This window comes from Rattus norvegicus, chromosome 19, assembly GCF_036323735.1.
Source record: "Rattus norvegicus strain BN/NHsdMcwi chromosome 19, GRCr8, whole genome shotgun sequence".
Lineage (NCBI taxonomy): Eukaryota > Metazoa > Chordata > Mammalia > Rodentia > Muridae > Rattus > Rattus norvegicus.
The window spans coordinates 27925697-27947856 of NC_086037.1; the positions used below are offsets into that span (position 1 = coordinate 27925697).

General features: G+C 47.0%; 1 protein-coding gene across 2 annotated transcripts in view; it reads right to left on the minus strand.

Moving 5' to 3' along the window:
* Positions 1-20864, minus strand: part of LOC134483582 (disks large homolog 5-like) — a 40100-nt gene extending 19236 nt beyond the window's left edge. Inside the window, exons 1-3 of one of the 2 annotated variants that reach the window (XM_063278822.1) lie at positions 20716-20864; positions 19492-19651; positions 17868-18263 (exon numbers count right to left, since the gene is read on the minus strand). In XM_063278822.1, the coding sequence (XP_063134892.1) occupies positions 18116-18263; positions 19492-19651; positions 20716-20797 (390 nt within the window). In that variant the 5' untranslated portion in view covers positions 20798-20864 and the 3' untranslated portion in view covers positions 17868-18115. Of the gene's footprint in view, positions 1-17867; positions 18264-19491; positions 19652-20715 lie in introns of those variants that run through there. The other variant, XM_063278823.1, reaches the window with a different exon arrangement.
* Between the last annotated feature and the right edge of the window lie 1296 nt (positions 20865-22160).

Sequence of the window (22160 nt, forward strand, 5' to 3'; positions counted from 1 at the left end):
AAGCAATGTAGTATTTGGTTACTCTCATGCTTAGGTCTAGTCATTCATTATAAGCTGACCATGACACAAAAAGTGTCATCTGTGTCAAAACTAGTTGTAACTAGATTCACCCCACACTATCACATCAACACCTTATTTGAGGTTCTCAATTACTATCTAAGAACCTGGAAGAGGCCTGGGTCTTGATACACAAACTCATAATTTATGTCTTCATGACACTGTGTGCTTTGTTCTGGTGATGCTACCACTGGCATACAATACCTTGGATACTTTGTGCTGACATCTGTGAACTGAGACAATAGTTCATGTCATCCTAACCTGAATAAACTGTCCTTAGAGTACAGTGTTGTAGGAGGGGCCTTCTTTTCCTATGAGATAGCAAAACATTTCCAGCCTTCAGTCAAGTCTGTCAGCCATTGTCTAGTGCCTGTCTTGAGATGTCCACCTTTTCAGCTGAGAGTCTTCATCCAGGCTGCTCTGTAATTTTGTAGAAGATTAATAGGTTCCAGCCCTAGGATTTAATTCAGTGTGACTGTACTTGCCGAACATGCTCAAAGCCCTGTGATCCACCCTAACCCTCTGTGCTTTAGAGAAAGTAAATAAAGAACCACATTGCACTTGAAGTTTCTCCTCCAACAGAAGGAGAGCCTGCATAGGGCCTTTAAGTAACTCTAAACCCCAGCTTCCCCACAACTCCCTCCATCAATTCCATGATTGGTGTGTTTTCACTACTACTCACTTTCTTCTGTGTGCAAAGAATGTGCACCATGTCAGTAAAGTGTGTGTGTGTATGTGTGTGTTTATGTGTGTGTGTGTGTGTGTGTGTGTGTGTGCGTGTGTAGTCCCTAGTGAAAACTGTCGAGATACATGCAGACTCATGCTCCTACTGTCCCATGGTACCTTGCAGGGAACCCTGAAATGGTGGCTACTTTAATACAGTCTAAACCGGGTGTGCATGGTTTCTGTAAGATCACCACTACAGAGAGCAGGAAAAGCTTCAGTAGTCACATGGATGTGATCAATCAGTGTTAGTCATGCCCTTCCAGCATGGTAGACTGCAGGTTGTCTGTCCCCATCACTTTGCTCTCTTGTGCCCAAACAATGCTAAGGTCAGGGCCATTGAGCCGTGAGGCAGAGGCTCACCACCCTCAGTGCTGCCTAAGACCCCTAAGACTGTCTCTTTCGGGTGTGTGCGTGCTGGACACTCATGGATCCTGAGATCTCCGCAGCTGAGGTGAAACAGTACCGGAGCCATTGCAATGTGGGCACACATTTGGTTGTGGAGCTGGGCCACTCTTTGACTTTTGGTGAGTGGAGAGACAACTGTTGGCTGAGCCTTTGGTGAACTGGATGGCCCCTGGCCACGTCAGCAGTCAGCAGTATCAAAGCTGAGCAACCAGTGTTTTATGTTCCATTTTGTCATCGCTGGTCAGTGTTCTGATGCCACAGCACATGGCTGGTCTCAATCTCCCCATGTGGCCACAATCCCTAATTGATATTGCCTCCACTTCCCAAGTGCCACTGGGATTTCTGTAGAACCCCTAAGGCAGCAGCAAGCAGGAGCTCCTGGCTATTCCCTCCCTGCTCTCTGGATCTGCAAGTCGTTCTGTGTACATATGGCTATTCCCTCATAAACCCTTGATGCCATGATACCTTAATAAACACTTGAATCATGCCCTGATGGCCAGTTTTCAACTGCTACCTGACACAATCTATGATCACCTGGGAAGTGAGGGACTGTGTGGATCAGACTGGCCTTTGAGCATGACTATGCGTGGCTGTGTTCACTGCTCTGGGAGATGCCAGACAGCCTCTTTTCTGATCCTAGAGTCCCTATACCCAGCCACTTGTCCCCTCTACAGCCAGACCCTACTTCTGCTCCTAGGCACTGTCTTGGACTTCCTTCCCTCAGGTGGCTTCTCTCCTTTGGCTGCTACAGAAACCTGTTATGAGGACAGGAACAGGGAGTTAAGAGTTCAAAGCCATCTTCCCATTGATGTTCTTTCTCAGAGGTCAGTGGGACACTTAAAGATTTTTGTGTATACATTTTATTAAGCAAGGGACAATCATGCATCAGACACAGGAAACTAACAGCACATCTACCGGACCTCCTTCAACACCTGGGCATCTCTTCTGGCCTGTGCTTCTGTGTGCTGAAACCTGGGGACCAACTTCCTGTGGGGTTTCCCAGGATGACTGTGCACATTACTACACTGACGTAAATCCTCAAAACTCACAAACAGCAACGGGACCGCCAAGGAACGGGTCTCCATCAACAGATACCACAGACCAGCAAGCAGAAGCATGGGAGGGTGGTGCTGTGGTTCACACACTTCTCTTTCCTCACTAGGGCAGGTGACCCGCTGGAGAAAACAAGGAGGCAGCAGGATGGAAGAGGAAAACTAAAACCCAGTCCTTGCATTAAACACCCAAGCACATTCAGACTAGAAGAGAGAAGTTTGCCAAGAATGAGGGCCACTTTGGGCATCCATCATCAATAGCCCTGGCTGTCTAGGCCAGCATCAGATCCAGCAGTCTCCAGGCAGGTGTCAGCCAGGCCCTCAAGGGCACTGAGAGCATTAACCATGAAGAATAGAACAAGATCTCTGCCTCTTGCCTGCCTGACAGCCAAGCATGTGTATTCCCTGGCTATGCTCACGCTGGGACCCCTGCTACATATTAAGATATAGAGACCTGATAGTTGATTAGGACCCTGTTCGAAAAGGAAGACACCGGATATTTCCCTCTGGCATCCATATGTGCATGCATGGTTGTACAAGCTGGTAGAATCTCTCTCTCTCTTTCTCTCTCTCTCTCTCTCTCTCTCTCTCTCTCTCACACACACACACACACACACACACACACACACACACACACACATTCAAAGTTTTGAAGCACAGCAGAAGAATCTCTGGGACTCTAAGCCTGACCAGCCTCATCTGTGAGCCACAGCTTCTGTGTGAGAGCTTGTTTGTGTGAGAGGCGTAGGGTGACTGAGGAAGGTTGCTGGTGTCCATCCCTGGCCTGCATGTGCATGCATACAGAGACATGGACACATGCACATGCTGAGTACCCCTCATCCAATCCTGAAGTCTGAAAACACTGAATTTCAAATCCAGGCATTCTCCTAACCTACACCTTCCCTCAGGAATTGGAGATGAGGCCTTGCAAGAATCCTCAACCAGTGAGACTGGCCCAGACCTTCTGAGATCCATTCTGCCCCAGGAGAACACAGCAGGTGTTATCAGGACAACTCAGAAACTCAAAACTCCAGCCTGATGCAGGGACCACCTGCTGGGTTAGGAGAAGACTCAGCATCAGGTTCCTGAACGAAAACATCACCTCTGAACACACGGGGTCGCTGTGGCATCTTCAGCAGCAGCTTAAATGGACTAGGCATGACTATGGGAATCTGCCTGCAGGGTGATGTGGGAATCCCTTCATTAAGGCTTGGTCACCAAGTGATGCCCCAGAAACCCTTGGACCCTGCTACTCTTCTTGGGGTACAGTCCAGGCAGAGGCTGAAAATAAAACATTCTGATTATAAACTGAGTTTAACAGATAATCTGGAACCTGAAGGCCACAGGAACAAACGCCTGCACTGCAGGGGTGAGGTGTCACTGTAGGGATGACCACACACTACAGGGGTGAGGTGTCACTGCAGGGATGACTACACACTGCAGGGGTGGATGACCACACATTGCAGGGGTGAGGCATCACTGCAGGGATGACCACACACTGCAGGGGTGAGGTGTCACTACAGGGATGACCACACACTGCAGGGGTGAGGCATCACTGCAGGGATGACAACACACTGAAGGGGTGAGGCGTCACTGCAGGGATGACCACACACTGCAGGGGTGGATGACCACACATTGCAGGGGTGAGGTATCACTGCAGGGGTGACCACACACTGCAGGGGTGAGGTGTTACTGCGGGGATGACCACACACTGCAGGGGTGAGGTGTCACTGCAGGGATGACCACACATTGCAGGGGTGAGGCATCACTGCAGGGATGACAACACACTGCAGGGGTGGATGACCACACATTGCAGGGGTGAGGTATCACTGCAGGGGTGACCACACACTGCAGGGGTGAGGCATCACTGCAGGGATGACCACACACTGCAGGGGTGGATGACCACACATTTCAGGGGTGAGGTATCACTGCAGGGGTGACCACACACTGCAGGGGTGAGGTGTCACTGCGGGGATGACCACACACTGCAGGGGTGAGGTGTCACTGCAGGGATGACCACACACTGCAGGGGTGAGGTGTCACTGCAGGGATGACCACACACTGCAGGGGTGAGGCAATACTGTGGGGATGACCACACACTGCAGGGGTGAGGCATCACTGCACGGATGACCACACACTGCAGGGGTGAGGCATCACTGCAGGGATGACAACACACTGCATGGGTGGATGACCACACATTGCAGGGGTGAGGTATCACTGCAGGGGTGACCACACACTGCAGGGGTGAGGCGTCACTGCAGGGATGACCACACACTGCAGGGGTGGATGACCACACATTGCAGGGGTGAGGTATCACTGCAGGGGTGACCACACACTGCAGGGGTGAGGTGTCACTGCGGGGATGACCACACACTGCAGGGGTGAGGTGTCACTGCAGGGATGACCACACACTGCAGGGGTGAGGTGTCACTGCAGGGATGACCACACACTGCAGGGGTGAGGCAATACTGTGGGGATGACCACACACTGCAGGGGTGAGGCATCACTGCACGGATGACCACACACTGCAGGGGTGAGGTATCACTGCAGGGATGACCACACACTGCAGGGGTGAGGTGTCAGTGCAGGGATGACCACACACTGCAGGGGTGAGTTGTCACTGCAGGGATGACCACACACTGCAGGGGTGAGGTGTCACTGCAGGGATGACCACACACTGCAGGGGTGAGGTGTCCCTGCACGGATGACCAGGAAGCTGACTGAGCTCCTCAGGGCACTCCCTGTCCTGAATGTGCTTCCTTCTAGGTGAGCACTGCAGCTTTCAGGGTGCTGGAGGCCTGTGTGGGCAGCAGTAGAAACTGCTAGCCTTGTTATTCACAGCTGAAACTATCACACAGGATATTCCAGAAGTGACCACCACCAAAGTGGGGCCTTTCACAGCATTCTGGGTAGGATGGCACAAAGCCCCATGACAATTTCGCCTGTGATCCATACCAAATGTCTGCTGTCAGTGCCTGTCTCTTAGGAGCCACCTGGATGATCCAGGGGATGGTCCTGAAGAAAAGGCTTGGCAAAATTGAGGTCTTCAAAGCCAGAGGAGCAGTGAGGAGGTGCAGGGGCCGTAGACCATGGAGACTGATATATGCTGATGCTAGATACCCAGACTCATCCCTGTGTCCAAGTCTGGATGTAACAGTGGCACCTGGTAAAGGCCCCAACAGTGTCCTTCAGGATTCCACTGTCTCCCTACTTGCCCTCCACCTCACCCACTCCCAGTGGCTCTTGGAGTCAAGGACTTCATCACCTTTTTAGTTTTCTTGTCATATTGCAGGTACTGTGACTCGACCACTCTTCCTCCTGCAGGAGACACATCATTTGTCACAGAACAGGACTGCTGCACCAGGAAGACCCAGAGCATAACCAGGACGCTACAATGAAAACATGACTGGCCCTTCATGCTGAATGACAGGAAAAGCACCCAGCCTTCTCTTTGTTGCAGACTGGATTCCTCAACCTTCCTGCTATGAACAGGGCACTAGTACCCTTCACAGGATACTTAGTGTTTATAAGACATTTATAGAATTCATCTTGTATATAGGCCATTGGGCTAGGAGCCAGCATCAAGGCATCAAGTAGGAGGAAATACAGAAACATTCTAGGAAGGGAAAGCCAGGGGCCAGTGGGATGGCTCAGTGATTGAGGACCAGAGTTCAGATCCCAGCACATGGATGTTCACAGTCATCTGCAGAATCAGATCTAGGGGGTCCTATGGCCTCTCCAGCTCCCAAGCAGCTACATGTGTGTGTCTTAGACACTTCTCACTCACCGTGAAACAACCTAAGCCACAAAACATCCCACACCTTCTTGGATGGGCCCATCCCTGGGGGAGTCATGTGTGTTCTGGGCTTCAACTCTAGGAAGGATTGGCACTGTTTTATACGATGTCTTATTCCTTATATCAGCAGAGAAAGGAAAAAAAAAGATCCAGTCCTGGAACCCTACAGGATACTGCCATGATGCCACTGCTGTGCTGGCATAGGTTTAGAGATCTCTCCATGATTCATCCGAGTCACCTAGAGCTCAGGGAATGATGGAAAAGTACACGTGAGTCTACCCAGAGCTTGCAACCATGAGAAAGCTCGGAAAACACAGGCCACTTGTGGTATTCTGATCCTAGGTCAATTCAAGCCTCTTGAGCCTGGAGCTAAGACAAACAGGCACACTGGCCTGAGTGCACAGGCCAGATCTCAGAGCCTGTTTGCCAACCACGGAACACTCTAGATCCCTCCTCTCAGCTGGACCTTGTTCCTCTACACCTCATGCGCCCAAGCTTCTCAAGAAATGAAGCTACCAGGTTAATAGGACAACAAACTGAAGGCAGCAAGAGCCTTCAGCCGCCCAGTGTCAGTGACATCTTTCTTTCTCTCTTTCTCTCTTTCTTTTCTTTCTTTCTTTCTTTCTTTCTTTCTTTCTTTCTTTCTTTCTTTCTTTCTTTCTCTCTCTCTCTCTCTCTCTCTCTCTCTCTCTCTCCCTCTCTCTCTCTCTCTCCCTTCCTTCCTTCCTTCCTTCCTTCCTTCCTTCCTTCCTTCCTTTCTTTCTTCCTTTCTTTCTTTCTCTTTCTCTGTTTTAATCTTGGAGACAGGGTTTCTTTTGTGTAGCTGATCTGGAACTGGCTCTGTAGAGGAAGCTGGCCTAGAATTCACAGAGATCTGTCTGCCTCTGCCACCAAAGTGTTAGGATCAAAGGTATGTGCCACCACCACTGCTTATCCTTCTGTTTTAAAGGAAGAATGTAGCCCTACATGGCAGCACGAGTTTAGTCCCAGGATGGACATTCTTTATCACCAGCTCTCAGGGTGGAACTGGATATGTGACCCTGTGCTATAGCACTGTCCAGAGTGGGCAATGCAGCTTCTGAAGAGGAATGCAGGCCTGGCCTCCAGACCTCCACCTTCAAGGCCTCTCTTGAGAGCCTGATGCCCTGGCAAAAGAGACTCCATCTCTCCAGAGGACCTGTGCAGTCAAATGACACCTCAGTGATGAAAACTATCAGTCCCCAAAGGCATGCCACTGAGCAGAGATAGCCTCAGTCATGCACCTCCGCCCATCCCCAGTTCCTCATGTCAATAACTCAACCTTTCATGAACTAGATGGCAATACTTGAGGCAGGAGGATCAGTAGTTTACTGGCCAGTCTGGGCTCTATGAGACGCTCTCCCTGAAATCAGAGCCAGCAGGAAATTCAGTTTGAAAGCTCTTTGTAGCCGAGCTCAACGACCTGGTTCAGAGCCTGGGACCCCGCACGGTAGGATAAAGTGACTCCCATGGCTTTTTCCTCTACCTTCAACACTCATGCTTTGGCATGCACACCCCTACAATGAGATCAATACACATGGAATAAAAAATTAAACAGAAACATTAATGAAGACAATGCAGACATTTTTTAAAAAGGATCCTGGGAACCCTCACTTTGCACTTTCCTTTCCTTTGCCTTGGGAACATCACCTGCACCAGAGGCTGAGACTTCCTGCAAGAGAGAGAGGAGAGATGCACTGTTCATTCCGCTGGAGCTGTGCAAAGACCAGAGCCACCTGTCTTTCCTGATAGTGGGAGCTGGGCCTAAGTGTGGGCTGCTCCTACTAGAGGCACCACAAGAAGAGGACCACCTTCCTCGAACCTTCCTGGAAGTCAGAGCACTGGCTATGGACTTCCCTCAATCTTCAGAGGACTCTTTCAGCGATGGCTCAGAGCCTCTTAGGACAGAGAGAGACCAGAGCTTCCCCCCAAAGCAAGATCCCTGTCTTATCTGACAGGTATGAGGGCTTAGGGATGGGACAGAGGATGTGACAAGGTTACATGTAGCACAGGGCTAGGTTAGTAAGGCAATCAAAGAGGAAAGAATCCTGGAACATTCCTCATCTGTTCTTTTTGCTCTATTCGTAGGGATGAGGTGGCAGTGTGGGGTAGAGGACTAGGACACAGCACAGCCTTCTCTGCACATGGTTAGCTTTCTAGGCTGCCTGGTCACTGTGACCAGCATCTTTTCAACTGTGCCACTCTACTACCAAGGCTGACCCAACTGGTGACCACGTAGCAATAGGACTTTACTGACTTAGCGACATCTGGAATCACACAATGATCCTGTGTCACTGAAGAGGGTTTTTTTTTTTCTTTTTAGAAAAGGATTTAAAAAAACTATTTATTTAATCCATATGAGTACACTGTCCCTGTTTTCAGACAGTAGAAGGTAGTAGATGAGATTAGAAATGATTTTGAGACACAGCATGGTTTTTGGGAATTGAACTCAGATCCTCTGGGATAGCCGTCAGTGGTCTTAACCACTGAGCCATCCCTCCAGCCCCCAGTATATTGTATTTTCAATGTTGTTTGTTTTATTTCTTTACTCACGTATGTCTGTATGGCGTTTCTGTGAGTACAGGTACTCATGTGCTTGTGTAAAGGTCAGGGACAACCTGAGCACAGGTCCTCACCTTCTACCTCTTGTCCATGGCTATGTATGCTAGGCTAGCCCTTCCCCCTAATCCTAGAGACTGTCCACTTTAGGCTCCTATCTCCCTGTGGGAAGTGCTGGATGACAGACACTACTGTATCCAGGTTTATGTGGCTTCTAGGGACCTAAACTGTTGTTGGGCTTGTTCAGATGAAAATAAACACCATTTCACAGCCCTGGCTGGGCCAGGCAGCGCACGGGTCTTTGCTGCTCTTGCAGAAGACTTGAGTTCAGTCTCCAGCACCAGGGTCAGGTGGCTCACAACCACCTGAGACTCCAGGTCCAGGGACTTCCAAGCTCTTCTGGATAAAGCTACATGGCAAAAGCAGGGCTGGGAGCTGGAGGCTTCTGGTGTTGGCTTCTCCCTGCAGCAGGGGGCAAAACGTGGGCATGTGAGGTAACATGGAACCCTGTAGTTCTACAAAGTGCAGAAGCTCCTGATGTCCCTCATGGTGCCCCAGAGCCTGCTCACCACATATGGAGGCTTCAGGAACATGGCCTTGTCCTGACCTGTGTGCACTCTGCATCCTCACTCTCTACCCCCTGCTTTTCGGCGTTGGAAGTCTCAGGTGTAGGAGGCGCCTACCATAGGCCTCTTCTCTCAGCATTTCAGCATTTTACATTTTATGTAGTCTGTGGTGTTCCTGTGCCATGATGTGCACATGGAGAGCAGAGGACACAATGTGGACTCAGTTCTCTGCTTTCACCAGATGATCAAACTGAGGCCATGAGGCTTGGTGGCAGAGCCTTTACCTGCTGAGCTGTGATACCCACTTGACCTTCACCAGGCATCCTTTGCTCTACACAGTTACATCAGCCTGTGACCCTCATCCTCCAGACTCTTGTGAAGCAAACACCCATGGGTGTGCAGCTCTCATAGTTAGCCAGGGCTAAAGGGGAATGCGGCAAGCCCTTCATGGACTCTAGAGCGCCTGAGGCCTAGGAAAATGTCTATACTGGGACTAAACTCGTGCTGCCATGTAGGGCTACATTTTTCCTTTAAAACAGAAGGATGTGTGGTGGTGGTGGTGTACGCCTTTGATCCTAACACTTGGGAGGCAGAGGCAGACAGAGCTCTGTGAATTATAGGCCAGCTTCCTACACAGAGCTAGTTCCAGGTCAGCTACACAAAAAACAACACTGTCTCCAAGAGTAAAACAAAGAAAGAAATTAAGAAATTAAGAAATTAAGAAAGAAAGAAAGAAAGAAAGAAGGAAAGAAAGGAAGGAAGGACTTATATTTTGTATACAATGAGATACCTGCCTGTCTATGCCTGAACCATCATGTTAACTATAACTCTTGTCATATCTGTATTAATTCAAATACTGAAGGCTAAATGGGTAAATCTTAATGACAATACAATGGGGGGGTGCTGAAGAGATGGTTGATTTAGTGGCCAAGAGCAGAAGACCGAGGTTCAGTTCCCAGTGCCCACATGGTGGCTCCTATTAGGCTGTAATTGCAGTTCTAGGGAATCAGTCTGGACTTCACGGGCACCACACATACCACATGGTGCACAAATATTTATTAGGTGAAACACTCGGGCACATAAATAACTAAATAAAATATATGGTTAACAGACACTGTGATTCAGGAAGTTCTTAGTGACTTTGGTTATCATTTCTCTCTCTTGGAGACCTGTCTTCCTCATGGCTCAGCCTCCCTGGCTTCTAGGACATTCCCTAGCTCTGTGGAGCATGAAGTACTCAACACCATAAGCCAAGCATTGCAAAGCCATCTGCACCTTCACTGCTACACCTTCTCCATGGCTGTGTGTAAAGGTAGAGACTTGGAATCTCACAGATGCAAGGCCAAACCTGTTGGGCTATGTGAGCCCAGCCACCCAATAGTCAGATCTACTCCTGTCCTTGGCTATGGCATGAGGCTCTTAAGACAAATTAATCTGAAGGATCTCAACAGCTATGCTGTTAGACCTCTCATTGCTCTGCCCGACCTACAAGCTCCTTTACTGGCTCAAATTCACACCTGAACTCCTCTCCTGCCTCAGCCACCATCAGCTCTTCTATTTCTCTCCACCTGTGTTCTGAATAATCCACACTAAGGTGGACATTAACCTCTTGTGGACCTCCAGACATATGCTTATGATTACCCTTCATTAGCTGTTTTGTATTGGAAGGCGGGCCCTTCTGGTCTCATGCACAACACTGTTCACACATTTTGGATCTTACAACATCCTCTTGATTGAGAATCCTGACTAATGACTGACTGAGCCTTCCATCCCTGAAGCCACCCTCTGTCTACCAGTCCAAGATGAGAATTCCCTCCCTAACCCCATGGTGTCCAGTTTCATCTCAGAAGCTACACTCTGAAGTGCCCAATACCTTTTGAATCTCTGCCTCTAATTCTCTGATAAATCGTTCTTCTTTTCTTTAAAAAAATACATTTTGTTGTTTATTTTTTGAGACAGGGTTTCTCTGTTTGGCCCTGGCTATTCTGACATGCTCTCTGTAGATCAGACTTGTCAGGAAACCAGATATCTGCCTGCCTCGGCCTCTTAAGCACTGGGATTACTGGATTGTGCCACCATGTTTAATTAAAAATTATCTAGTGGCAGTGCATGTTGGCACATGCCTTTAATTCCATGGATTGGGAGGCAGAGGCAATGTGTGGTCCAGGAAAGCCAGGGCTATAAATTAACACCTTGTCTCAAAGAAAACAAGCCAAAAATGAAACAAAAATGTTGCAATATGGTCTTAGGTATGTAGCTGAGTCTGTTCTTGAACTCTGAATCCTCCCACTTTCACTCAGGTGCTAATCAGCAGGCTTCTGTCTTGACTTTCACTGAGCACTCAGGGCTGCCAGGACTGTTACCTCTTCCAGTGTAACTTCTGACTCTCTCATCAGCATCATCACAAAACTCCTGCTAAGAATTAAGGAAACCTGAATTCTAAGGAACAGTCGGAGCTCCAGTATTTCCAAAGCTCACTCTAATACAGATGGATCCTATGCTACAGAAAATGGTCACAGCTGGAGGTCTTAATTCCAGGACTTGGGACAGAGGGGGTGGAGGATCTTGAATTCAAGGTTATTTTTATGTTACATTGTTGCTCAAAGCGAGTTGGGCTGCTACAAGATGCCCTGTCTCAAAATTATACCAAACACACCTAAAATGAAACAGAGGAGTTTGAGTGGGCACAGATGGGAAAGCTTGGCACTTTATGGCTAAGCCACCTGCTGCCAGCACCAAAGTCCATGCACAGCCCCAATTCTGAGCTGTGTCTGGGACCCCACTTAGGAGCACGCACCAAAGTAGCTCAGATCCAGGGCTTTTGGTCTAAGAGGAATTCAGGCAGTCACACTTTGGATGCCAGTTCTCCAGCTCAATTGCCTGTCAGCCCAGGATCTGGTCTTAGTCATGGATTGGCATCCCTAAATTCCTCCCAGCTGTGCTCTGAACTCACCCTGTACCCCGTTCTGATGAATCTGCCGTTCTCCACGGGAGTAGCCTCAAGAAGTCCCTCACATCTGAAGCACCACTCTGAGTGCACTAAACACTGCTGGGGAGGGGCGTGGCCAGCAGAGCACCCACCCCTTTTAGCTGTAGAATATTTAGCTCTAGAGTGAGCACTGCTGTGCATTGTGGAACTTAAGCAGTATCCCAGCCTTGGCCTGGGAAGAGCCGTTGACACCCACACTTTCTGGTGTGACATTGTCTCCTGAGGATAGAGTCAGGTCAGGAGCAGCAACTGATGTTCATGAGACAAACTTTCTTCAGCACCTGCCCATGCTGGCCCTAGGATCTGGGCTTTCTTGGTGACATGAGTGCTAAGCCCCTCCGGGTAGATGGGTGTTCAGGGGTCAGGTGGTGATTGTCACCTAGGTATCCAGAAGGATAAGTCATACTGTACTAATTCCCATATTAGATCCCTTCTCACAGGTCACAGAGGTCATGCTGGGTCCTAAATGTGGAGCCAGGTCCCTGTGCACTTTTGAGGAGACTGGTCAGGGTGCAGGCTACATGACATTTTGTTTGAATTATTTTGGGGAGATTCTTTTTCAACTGTTGGGGCCAAACCTAGGGCTGCCATGTGCTGGGAAAAGGCTTTGCCACAGCTATAGATCATCCCTAATTATAAACTCCTAAATTCTCCCAATCCTGGAAATTTCTAGGTTCCTCACATGATGCAACCTTTGGGGGATTCCTCACATAGAATCATGGGATGGACTGCATCCCAAAGAGAGACAGTGGGAAATGTTCCCCAGTGTCTCCCTGTGGCTGTGACGATGGGAGTGCTGACCAGTGGATGGCAGGGCCCATGTGAAACCCTTTTGGTTTCCACTTGAGTGGAATCTTCACCATGCCTTTTTTTTTCTTGAAACACAGGTTGCCCTGGAACTTACAGTCTTCCATCACCCTGACTCAGTTTCCCATGACTGGGCTCACAGGCTTAAATTACTATGCCCATCTTTCTTTTTTTGTATTTATAAATCTTCTAAAAGCCAGAAGGATCTAGAATTTAAAATTTTGCGGTCCAAGGCATTTCCAACATGGGATTCTTGACCTAGGAGTGTCCAGACCAGTGTTTATTGTGTGGCTACATCATTCCCATAACAGCTTATGTTTGACAAAGAGTTCCAAGGTGTGATGACACTGGGCATCAGGCGGTGTCCCAAATAGCAGCACTGACTCGGGTTGTAATTTAGGCTGGAGAAACTTACTAGGACCCTGGTAATCCCAGCACCCTGGGGCCTCACATGTCCTTAGTCTGATCTAGCGATGAATCAACTGCTCTTGAGGGTGGATTGGAATTCTAGTCACTGTGAGGCAGGAGCATTAGGACCCTACGGCCACTCTAGGCTCCATAGGAAGACCCTGTTTCAATAGTAAAAGGGGTCACCTGTGAGTTCTTACTGTCTTCCCTGAGGCCTTCCTGCTGGAGTTAGAATAGCTGTCTCACCAAGTTGAAGTAGAGGGCAGAATGTTGGTGCCTTCTATAATGAGGACTAGTGACAGATAGTCTATGGAAATTCTAGAAAGATCTACAGGTATTTATGTCTTGTGCATGGGAATTGCTGGCTTCCCTGTGTCCTTTGCCTTTAATTTGCAGTCCATGGGGCACCTGGGAATGTCCCAAAACCAGGCTGCACACAGGGCTTTTCCCATGATTCTCACTTGCACCCAGTGCCTGCCTGATTGTCATAAGTCTGACAGAGCCACTGTATGCTCTCCTGACACCTGCAGAGAGCACTATATGGGACCCTACCATCCCCACAGTGCCCATCAGTGTCTACAATGTCCCTATATGGCACTGAGATGGTCTAAGCTCCTTCCCGCCTATATGCTGCATCAGAATCTGACCATTCCTAATTTCCTCCTCTCACACCCACACTAGAAGCCCTGTACCCACATTAGCCCCAGCTGGCCTGTTGCCTAGTGACATCTCATGGACTCTGCTCCAATCCCCTGCCCTGCCCTGCCCTGCCCTGCCCCGCCCTGCCCTGCCCCAATGCCCTGCCCCAATGCCCTGCCCTGCCCTGCCCCAATGCCCTGCTGTGCCCTGCCCAAAACTCCTGCCCTGCCCCAATGCCCTGCCCTGCCCCAATGCCCTGCCCTGCCCTCACTCAGCTGACATTGTGGACATCTCAAGACAGTCACTGGACAATGGCTGACACACTTGTCTGAAGACTGGAAATGTTTCTCGATCTTGGAGAGGAAAGAAGGACCCTCCAACTACACTGTCCTCTAAGGAAGTTTATTCAGGTGAGGGATGACAGGGACTGTTTTGTCTCACGTCACACATGTCAGTAGAAAATATCCTAGGTATTGGATGCCGCTGTTAGCATTAACAGAACAAAGCCCATAGTGTTGGGAAGGATAATAAATTATGAGTAGGATTAGAAAACCCCAAGCCTCTTCCAGGTCCTAAGAGGGCAAAAAATACCACCAAACACAGCATTAATGTGATAGTTTGGTTAAATCTAGTTACTAGATTCTAGTGTGATACCTATGACCCTTTTTGTGTCATGCTCAGCTTATAATGACTAGAGGACCTAAGCTTGAGAGTCACCAATGCCTCTCCCTTGCTTCTCCAGCTGCTGAGCATTGAAAAGCCCTAATGAGGCAGCATCTGTGTGCAGACATACTGGATTATTCTTTTGCACTTTATCTCTCCGAGTCACCTCCACTCTCAGTAAGTCAGTTTAATTCCATAAATTGGAAATGAGTCACGTGGAAAATATACTTTCTCAATACAATCACAGATTTCCACGTAAAAGGTGAAACATGAACTGTCCCACCTAAGTTCTGGGCTTGCACAGACCTGCTCTGCAAAAGAAACATGTGGTCACAGCTGCAGTCTGCATTCACTATGGGTGGTCTTGAGGTCCTCCCTAAACTGCATAGATTAAGATAATTATCTTGCTTTCTATCAAAAGAATTCATTATGCCAAGTTGGCCTGTAGAAGGAGGCTAGTCTCTTCTGTATTTTATCAGATGTGCATAATCTATATGATCATAGATAGTAAGTGAAAGATCTGTTTGGAATTGAAACTGAGTGATGCTGGAGGATGATTCTGAATGCACAATGAGCAGTGGAGGCACCAGAGCCCGGTGTGGATGCCTAGCAGGCTACCACATTGAGCAGGCACCCCTCAACCACCTGTACATACACATCTCCTGAGATCTCTCTCCTTAATTGAAGGTGATCGTGTCCATCTAGTACAGCACATGCCCTGGAAGGACAAAAGCTACCTACAGGAGCTGTGGTGATGACTCACAGGTTAGAGCATCTGCTGCTCTCTCAGAAGAACCACATGGTCCCTAACAATCATCTACAATGGGGAATGCTATTCCCTCTTTTGGATCATGAGGGAAATGCACTCAGGAGTGGCCCAGACATACATTTGAAAAAAAAAGATCCATTGAGTTAAATGATAAAAATAAATATAATCAGCAACAATAAAAAACACAGCATATGAATGATCAAGTGAAACAGCACCTATAAAAACCTATTTCCCAAAATGACGTTGATGGTCATTATCTTTGTGGTTTAATACTAATGCTGTATTGTAAGAAAAACTGAGGCACATGGTTCTCCATTAGGATTATTCTATATTCCTTTGTGTAAGTTGTCATTTTTTTCTGCAGCTCTACAGGCATGAGTGTGTGTTACTCAATATCTGGTGCACACAGTCAATAAGGAATGTGTGTTGTAGACTGATATAGACTAGGATGAGCAGAAGACATGACAGCATGGATACAGTATATCAGTGATTACATCATAAAGTGTGTGTCCATAAAAAAAGTCACATTATCCACACAAAAGACACTATCACCCTGTGTACCCCTTGGTGGCTTTGAATTCACTGGACCATGCAAAGATCCATATCTAGCTGTCAGTTCTAAGTCTACAGGAGGGGAAGGACCCTTGAATAAGATGGTCTTAAGAGTCAAGAGTTACAAATCAATTTTTATTCATAAGGAATACAATTTACAAAAAACAGGCATAAAATGTACAACTAAAATGGTATAAAAAATGAAAAACAGTAACAAGAATATATAACTATGAAAAAACAAAAAGAAAACTTCAATGAAAATCATAACCAAAAACATTTCTTAACAGCATTTTCTTAATGAACATTTAGAAACACAGTTGTAGTGCTGTTTCTCCTCTAGGACGTGAGATGTCACGGCAGTCCCCTCAGTTGTCTCTCAAATGGTGTTGTCGGTATGAGAAAGGAGAAAGACCTCAATGAGATAGGCTGGCATACGGATACATAAATTTAGGGTCTCTATACATTGAGGAAATTATCTGAGAAGAAGAATATTCCCCCAAAAAGTCTTTGACTGTGAGGATTGTCGTCACAGGGAACTCCTGAGAGAGAAACTCATTCCTCAGGGGGCTGTCTTCCTGGGATCCGTCCTATGCCATGTCTCCTGCAGTTCCTGAGACCTGGGAGGAGAAGGCAGCTATTAAGACACTGATTTGGTGGGGACATGCATACCAGCTGTCAAGTTGCTGCCTTCTGTCCCCTCAGCTGCATTGGACAGACAGCACTGATCTTTTCACTGAAATCATTGCTGATATCTCTGCAGGCTGGGAACATCACCAGCAACCCTCACAGTACTGTGGGAGAACAAGCTGCTCCTCAGACTCTACCAGTGCAAACCAGAAATGGGGAAATGGGGAGAGACCTAATTGGGGTGCAGGAAGAAAGGAGAAGGCCACATGATACCCAGACCAGGACTCATTTGCCATTTGCACTTGGTTCTTATCCCTACAAGGTGCTTCCAACCATAACATGACCCCTGTATGACCTTTGTCACACGACCAAGAACTCGTTCAAAACTCTTCATAGCATCCAATCTGTGATAGGGAGATGCAGTCATATGATATGTTATTCCTCTGTCACCATTACTGGACTGCAGTTTCAAAAAGGGCAGAGAAGTATAATTGCCAATAACTCAGTTTCTGAAGAGTGGTTAACATCCCAGAATACTTGTGCATAGACAGAGCAATGAATAACTCTATCACATGAGGTGGGTGACTGACTGGGTGTGGGGAGATTAGAAAGGTGATAGGGGAAGCAAAGATGTATCCAATAGGCAAATGGTATCAGACATTGTTAATCTGACTCAGCTGCTCGTTCCTACCACATTTTGCTGGGTCTGGAGGTTGCTGGCCTTCTCCTATTCATCTTCATCCTTCGAGTTCAACTCAAACAAATATCGCTGTACCTCCTTGCTCTCCTGCTTCAATGTGACCAACTTCTTCTTCATACATGCCTGGTCCATCAGGAGCCGGCTGTGCAGGTTGCTGGAAACACACTCTGCATAGTAAGATCCTGAAGCCTCTTCCTCCCATTCCAACTGCCAAATCCCACAAACTCCACCAGGACCCAGATACCCATAAAGACTTCATAGAATACATCTCCATACATGTAAGGCTGCTGCACAAATAGCAAACGGCCAATCCAGGGAAGAATAAATTGTTTCTCTGACCCAAGCACCAATAAGAGTCCATGTCTGTCCAAAAGAACAAGGGATCTACAACTACCCATGAGAGCCCAATGCATCGGGACAGCATCAATTAGTAGGCAGTAAACAACCACAAGAGGACAGTAGAACCAAGGGAGGTCATGCTAACCATGTGGTCCACACATTGAGCTTTGTTAAACCTGGTATGAGCCCAGAGCCGCAGGTTGGCCTAATAACACTCTGATGCCTGAATCAGTGTAGTTCTATCCAGAGCCTTCTAAAGATGCATAGACACTGTGGTGATAACTGACAGTCTCTTATGGAACTGAAACTGAGTCCAAAAGACCCACGGCACAGTGATATTTAAACAGCAGAAGAGATGGACCCAGAGCTGCAGACCCTCCGGTCCAGAACAAAGAGAGGCAGACATGGCCATTCCACAAGTGATGGGCCCTTCTGACCAGTACTTACCGATAGAAGTTAATCTCCTTCTTGAGCTCCAGAAATTTCTCACGATGTTCAATGTTCTTTGTGTCTAAGTTGTGCAGTAATGACATGACCTCTTTCTCCTTTATCTTCAAGTTTTCATAAAATGGATTTGGCCTGAAGTAGGGGCTGGCCCCAGGAAGATAGAACCCAAAGAACATCGAGGTTTAGGACTATATGAACTCAGGCTGTGTCCTGTACTACCAAAGCCCTGGAAGGACACTTTCTGAATTCTACATATTTGGATCTTCTTCAGCTTCAGAAACTTGGAATTGTGTGCCCAGGACAACAGAAGCTAAGCACCCAGATAAAGGGTTCCCTGGCTCACTTTTTTCAATCAGGAGGGCTGGATCTGCATTCAAACCTATTATGCTCTCAATAGCCTAGGCCACAGAGCTTACCCAACCACACACACACACACACACACACACACACACACACACACACACACAAACACACACACACACACACACACACACACACATCCAGAAACCTCTGATTTCATTTTTCCTGTTTTGACAAGTGGAATGCTACAAGCCGAATAACTAATATTCTAGAGAAAGACAGTACACATAATTCTGGAGATGAGACCAGATATTGCCACAAACTTATAATCTGCCCAATGCATACAAATGTATAGACAAATGTGACCACACAGGCAAAGAACTGTACTCTTGAAAGTGGGGCTTCCAAAATAAAGCACTTACACCTCCATGAAACTATTATACAGGTATATCCTGATGTCAAAAAACAGACCCCTAAATTCCAAGTGTGCAGGGACATAGAAACATATAAAAGTTGTGCATATGCATGCAGACCTGTGCACACACAGACACACAAACTGGGACACACCCACAAGAAAAGAAAAGTAAACAGACTCAGAGAATGAGAAAGAGAGACAAATATGGAAAGAGCACAATGAGAATCAGTAGAAATGTATGCACCATTACTGTCTCAGTGTTTAAGGCACACAGACAAGAAGGAACAGGCCTGAGCCTCAGGCCTTCTAGTTAAGCATTGATATGAACAATGTGGGACCTGTCACCTACGGCTACTACCAGGAGATGATAGCATTCAGTCACCTTCCTAGCAAATACAAACACTCTCCACAAACTCACAGCACCTAGAACCTTGCAAAGCTACCACCTGTCAAGGGCTTTCCAATTGTACACTGGGAACTCATGCTCCAGTGACTTTATCCCTGAATTCTTCACTCAGATCACAAGTTCAGATTTTCAACAGGCAGAATCAGAGAGTCCATGTCCAAACTCACTCCTCAGTAAGGGTCAGGTTCTGAATCTCCTCTCTATGGGAGATGAGGTTTAGAACAAGGTCGTTTGTTTGGAGCAATGCACACCTCTTGCTCATGGATCCACCTGTCACATAAAGGAGGCGATCTGTCAGCTCATTTCTCTCCTTGGTAGTTAGCTCCAGTTCTCTATTCAGCCTCTCCTCTTCCTCGTTGGCCTGCACCTTGTTTAGGACATTTTCAGGGGATGACGTCTGTCTGCAGGCCTCTGTAGGTAGAAGAACACAAGGGAACCCGCATGGGGCGAATGCATAGAGCATACACAGACCACAGTGAGGTCCAAACAGGAGAACATGCTTGGAAGCCAGTGTCACTGCAAGGAGTTTGGTCTGTGTAAGAGGCCTCCTAAGTGGATCACAGTTCCCCCACTACTATATAGAGACCAAGAGATGTAAGCAGCCAGGTGTTCCCTATGCCCGCCCACACAGGCTTACAAGTACCAGAGAGATGCCTTCTCCAGGATTATTATCAGGTACGCAGGCTACAACCTGGTTTCAGGACCCTCACCCCTCTGGTTTCAGAAGTCAGATCATCAATTCAGCATCCACAATGACTTGATTGATCAGGGATACTCAGATATCCTACACTGTTACTCTATCCAATAACTTTGCATTAAAAAGACATGTAGGGGGAGGACATGGTCAACAGACTTATTAATTACCCCTACTGAAATGACAAATGCCCCAGAAGTGCCAGTAGGTTACAGGCTCTTTCTCTACCTGCCCCATATAGTTTGGCTACTGTAGAAAAATATCTTCCACACAGAACCTCTAATGTATGAAGGTAAGATTGGCCCCGTCAGCCAGAGGTAGTCAGAGGAGTACTAAGAATATAAGGTCATGGCCAGGAGCACAATTCTCTCCCTCTTACTACTGTCAGATAGTCACTGAATTTAAAGAAGCAATGAAAGTGAAGTACATTGATGCCCTGTTTAATTCAGAAAAGTTATACCCTCCATGACTACTTATGGTGTTATTATATCAATTTAACATACCGAATGCACTGTAAAAGTAAAGACTAGAATTTCACCCAATAATAGCATAGGCATTGCCATATCCTCCATGTGGTTATGGAGAAACTAATGATGTGAAAACCTTGACTTTTAGGAATTGTGATAATCATGGAATTCAATATCTGTGGAGATGTTCCAGTGGTTGTGGCCCATTACTAAAAAGGCCAGCGGAAGACCCCCACACACACCCCTGACAGGAAGCTCAACATACACTGCCCAGAACTTACTCCACATTCCCCATGTCCTGTGTCCATCATTACCTTTAGGTTTCGTTTGCTTCACTCTAGACTCTTCTCTATCAACATCAACTCTCCCAAAGCGCCTACAAAGACGGGCAAACATGTCTGTGGATATATCCTTTGGACACTAAGAGAAAAAGTAGGGAATTGGTTGTCACAACGATACTGGTGACATCACAGGGATTCCAAGGTCTCTCTAGGAGACAATAGAATGTCCAGGAAGGGACGGCTGATGTCATGGATAACAGACTTTGCCTCCCTGCTAATGTTCTCCCTGTACTGAGCAAAAGCTGATGTGCCCTTTTCAGGAGACTTCCCTGTGGCATAGCCACTGAGCACCACATGCTTCCAAAGCCAAATTTGGCTCTAGGCTTGATTGGAAAAACCTAAGTCATTGCTATGTATCTAAATGTGTGCTTCCTCCCCAATCCCTGCACAGAAATGTTTCATCCTACCTCAAATTCTCCTCAGTCAGCAATATTACCCATTAAAGATTACTGAGAAATCACACCAGTTCCTATAAGGAGCCAAAGAGGTCTCATGTCTCATCATGTGCAGGTGCATGAAATCACACCCAGAAATAGCCTGTAGGATAGGTTGCAATGTGGGTGTGTGTTGTAGGTACAACCTGAAGCTTTGTGCTTAACATTTGACAGTTGCCACCAGATTCCTTAGGAGAAAGAATTGCATTCATTATGGTCCTGGCAACAAAGTGGTGATCTGTTAGCAGAGGAAACTGAAATATTGGTCCACCAGTGCATGAACCCCCAGGCTGAGTGTAGGGCTCTCCTCTTTGCACTTAAGTTACCAAAGTAGGATTGCTTACAAGCCTCACTAAGCTATAACGTGTGATTTCATCTGAAAAATAAAATAGTCAGCAGATGTGGGGGGGGATGCAGCCAAAGGAGTAGGACAAGCCTAGAGACATAACTCAGTGGACAGAGTAAGAAACAAGCATCTTCGCTCCTGTTTCATGGATCACCTCACTAAACGCAAAAGCATCTATCGTACTAAAAAAAAAACCAGTTATTTTATTGAATGCATACACTAATACTGTTTACAGTATTAGTGGCAAAGCTCAGATTTTGGGGGCAGATCCATGACTTGAACTATCTTCCTGACAACATATAAAGCAATAAATAAATAAATAAATAAATAAATAAATAAATAAATAAATAAGAAAAAAACACAAAAATAAAAAACACAAAAAGCACAAGCCTCTCATGTGAAGTTACAGAAGAGTGGTCCAGTGGTCACTTCTGACCAAGCCATTTTAGCTATGACAGTGCATAGTGACCCTTAATTTGATGGGTCCTATATAAAGCTTTGTGCAATATTGTCATTTTAACAAACCTCATCCAGAACATACATAACGACACAGGATATGATTGCCATGTCCTTGCTGTGTATCAAGTTATTTTTCTGTGTCCTTGATTGTCAGGCATATTGCACCAACAATCTGAGAT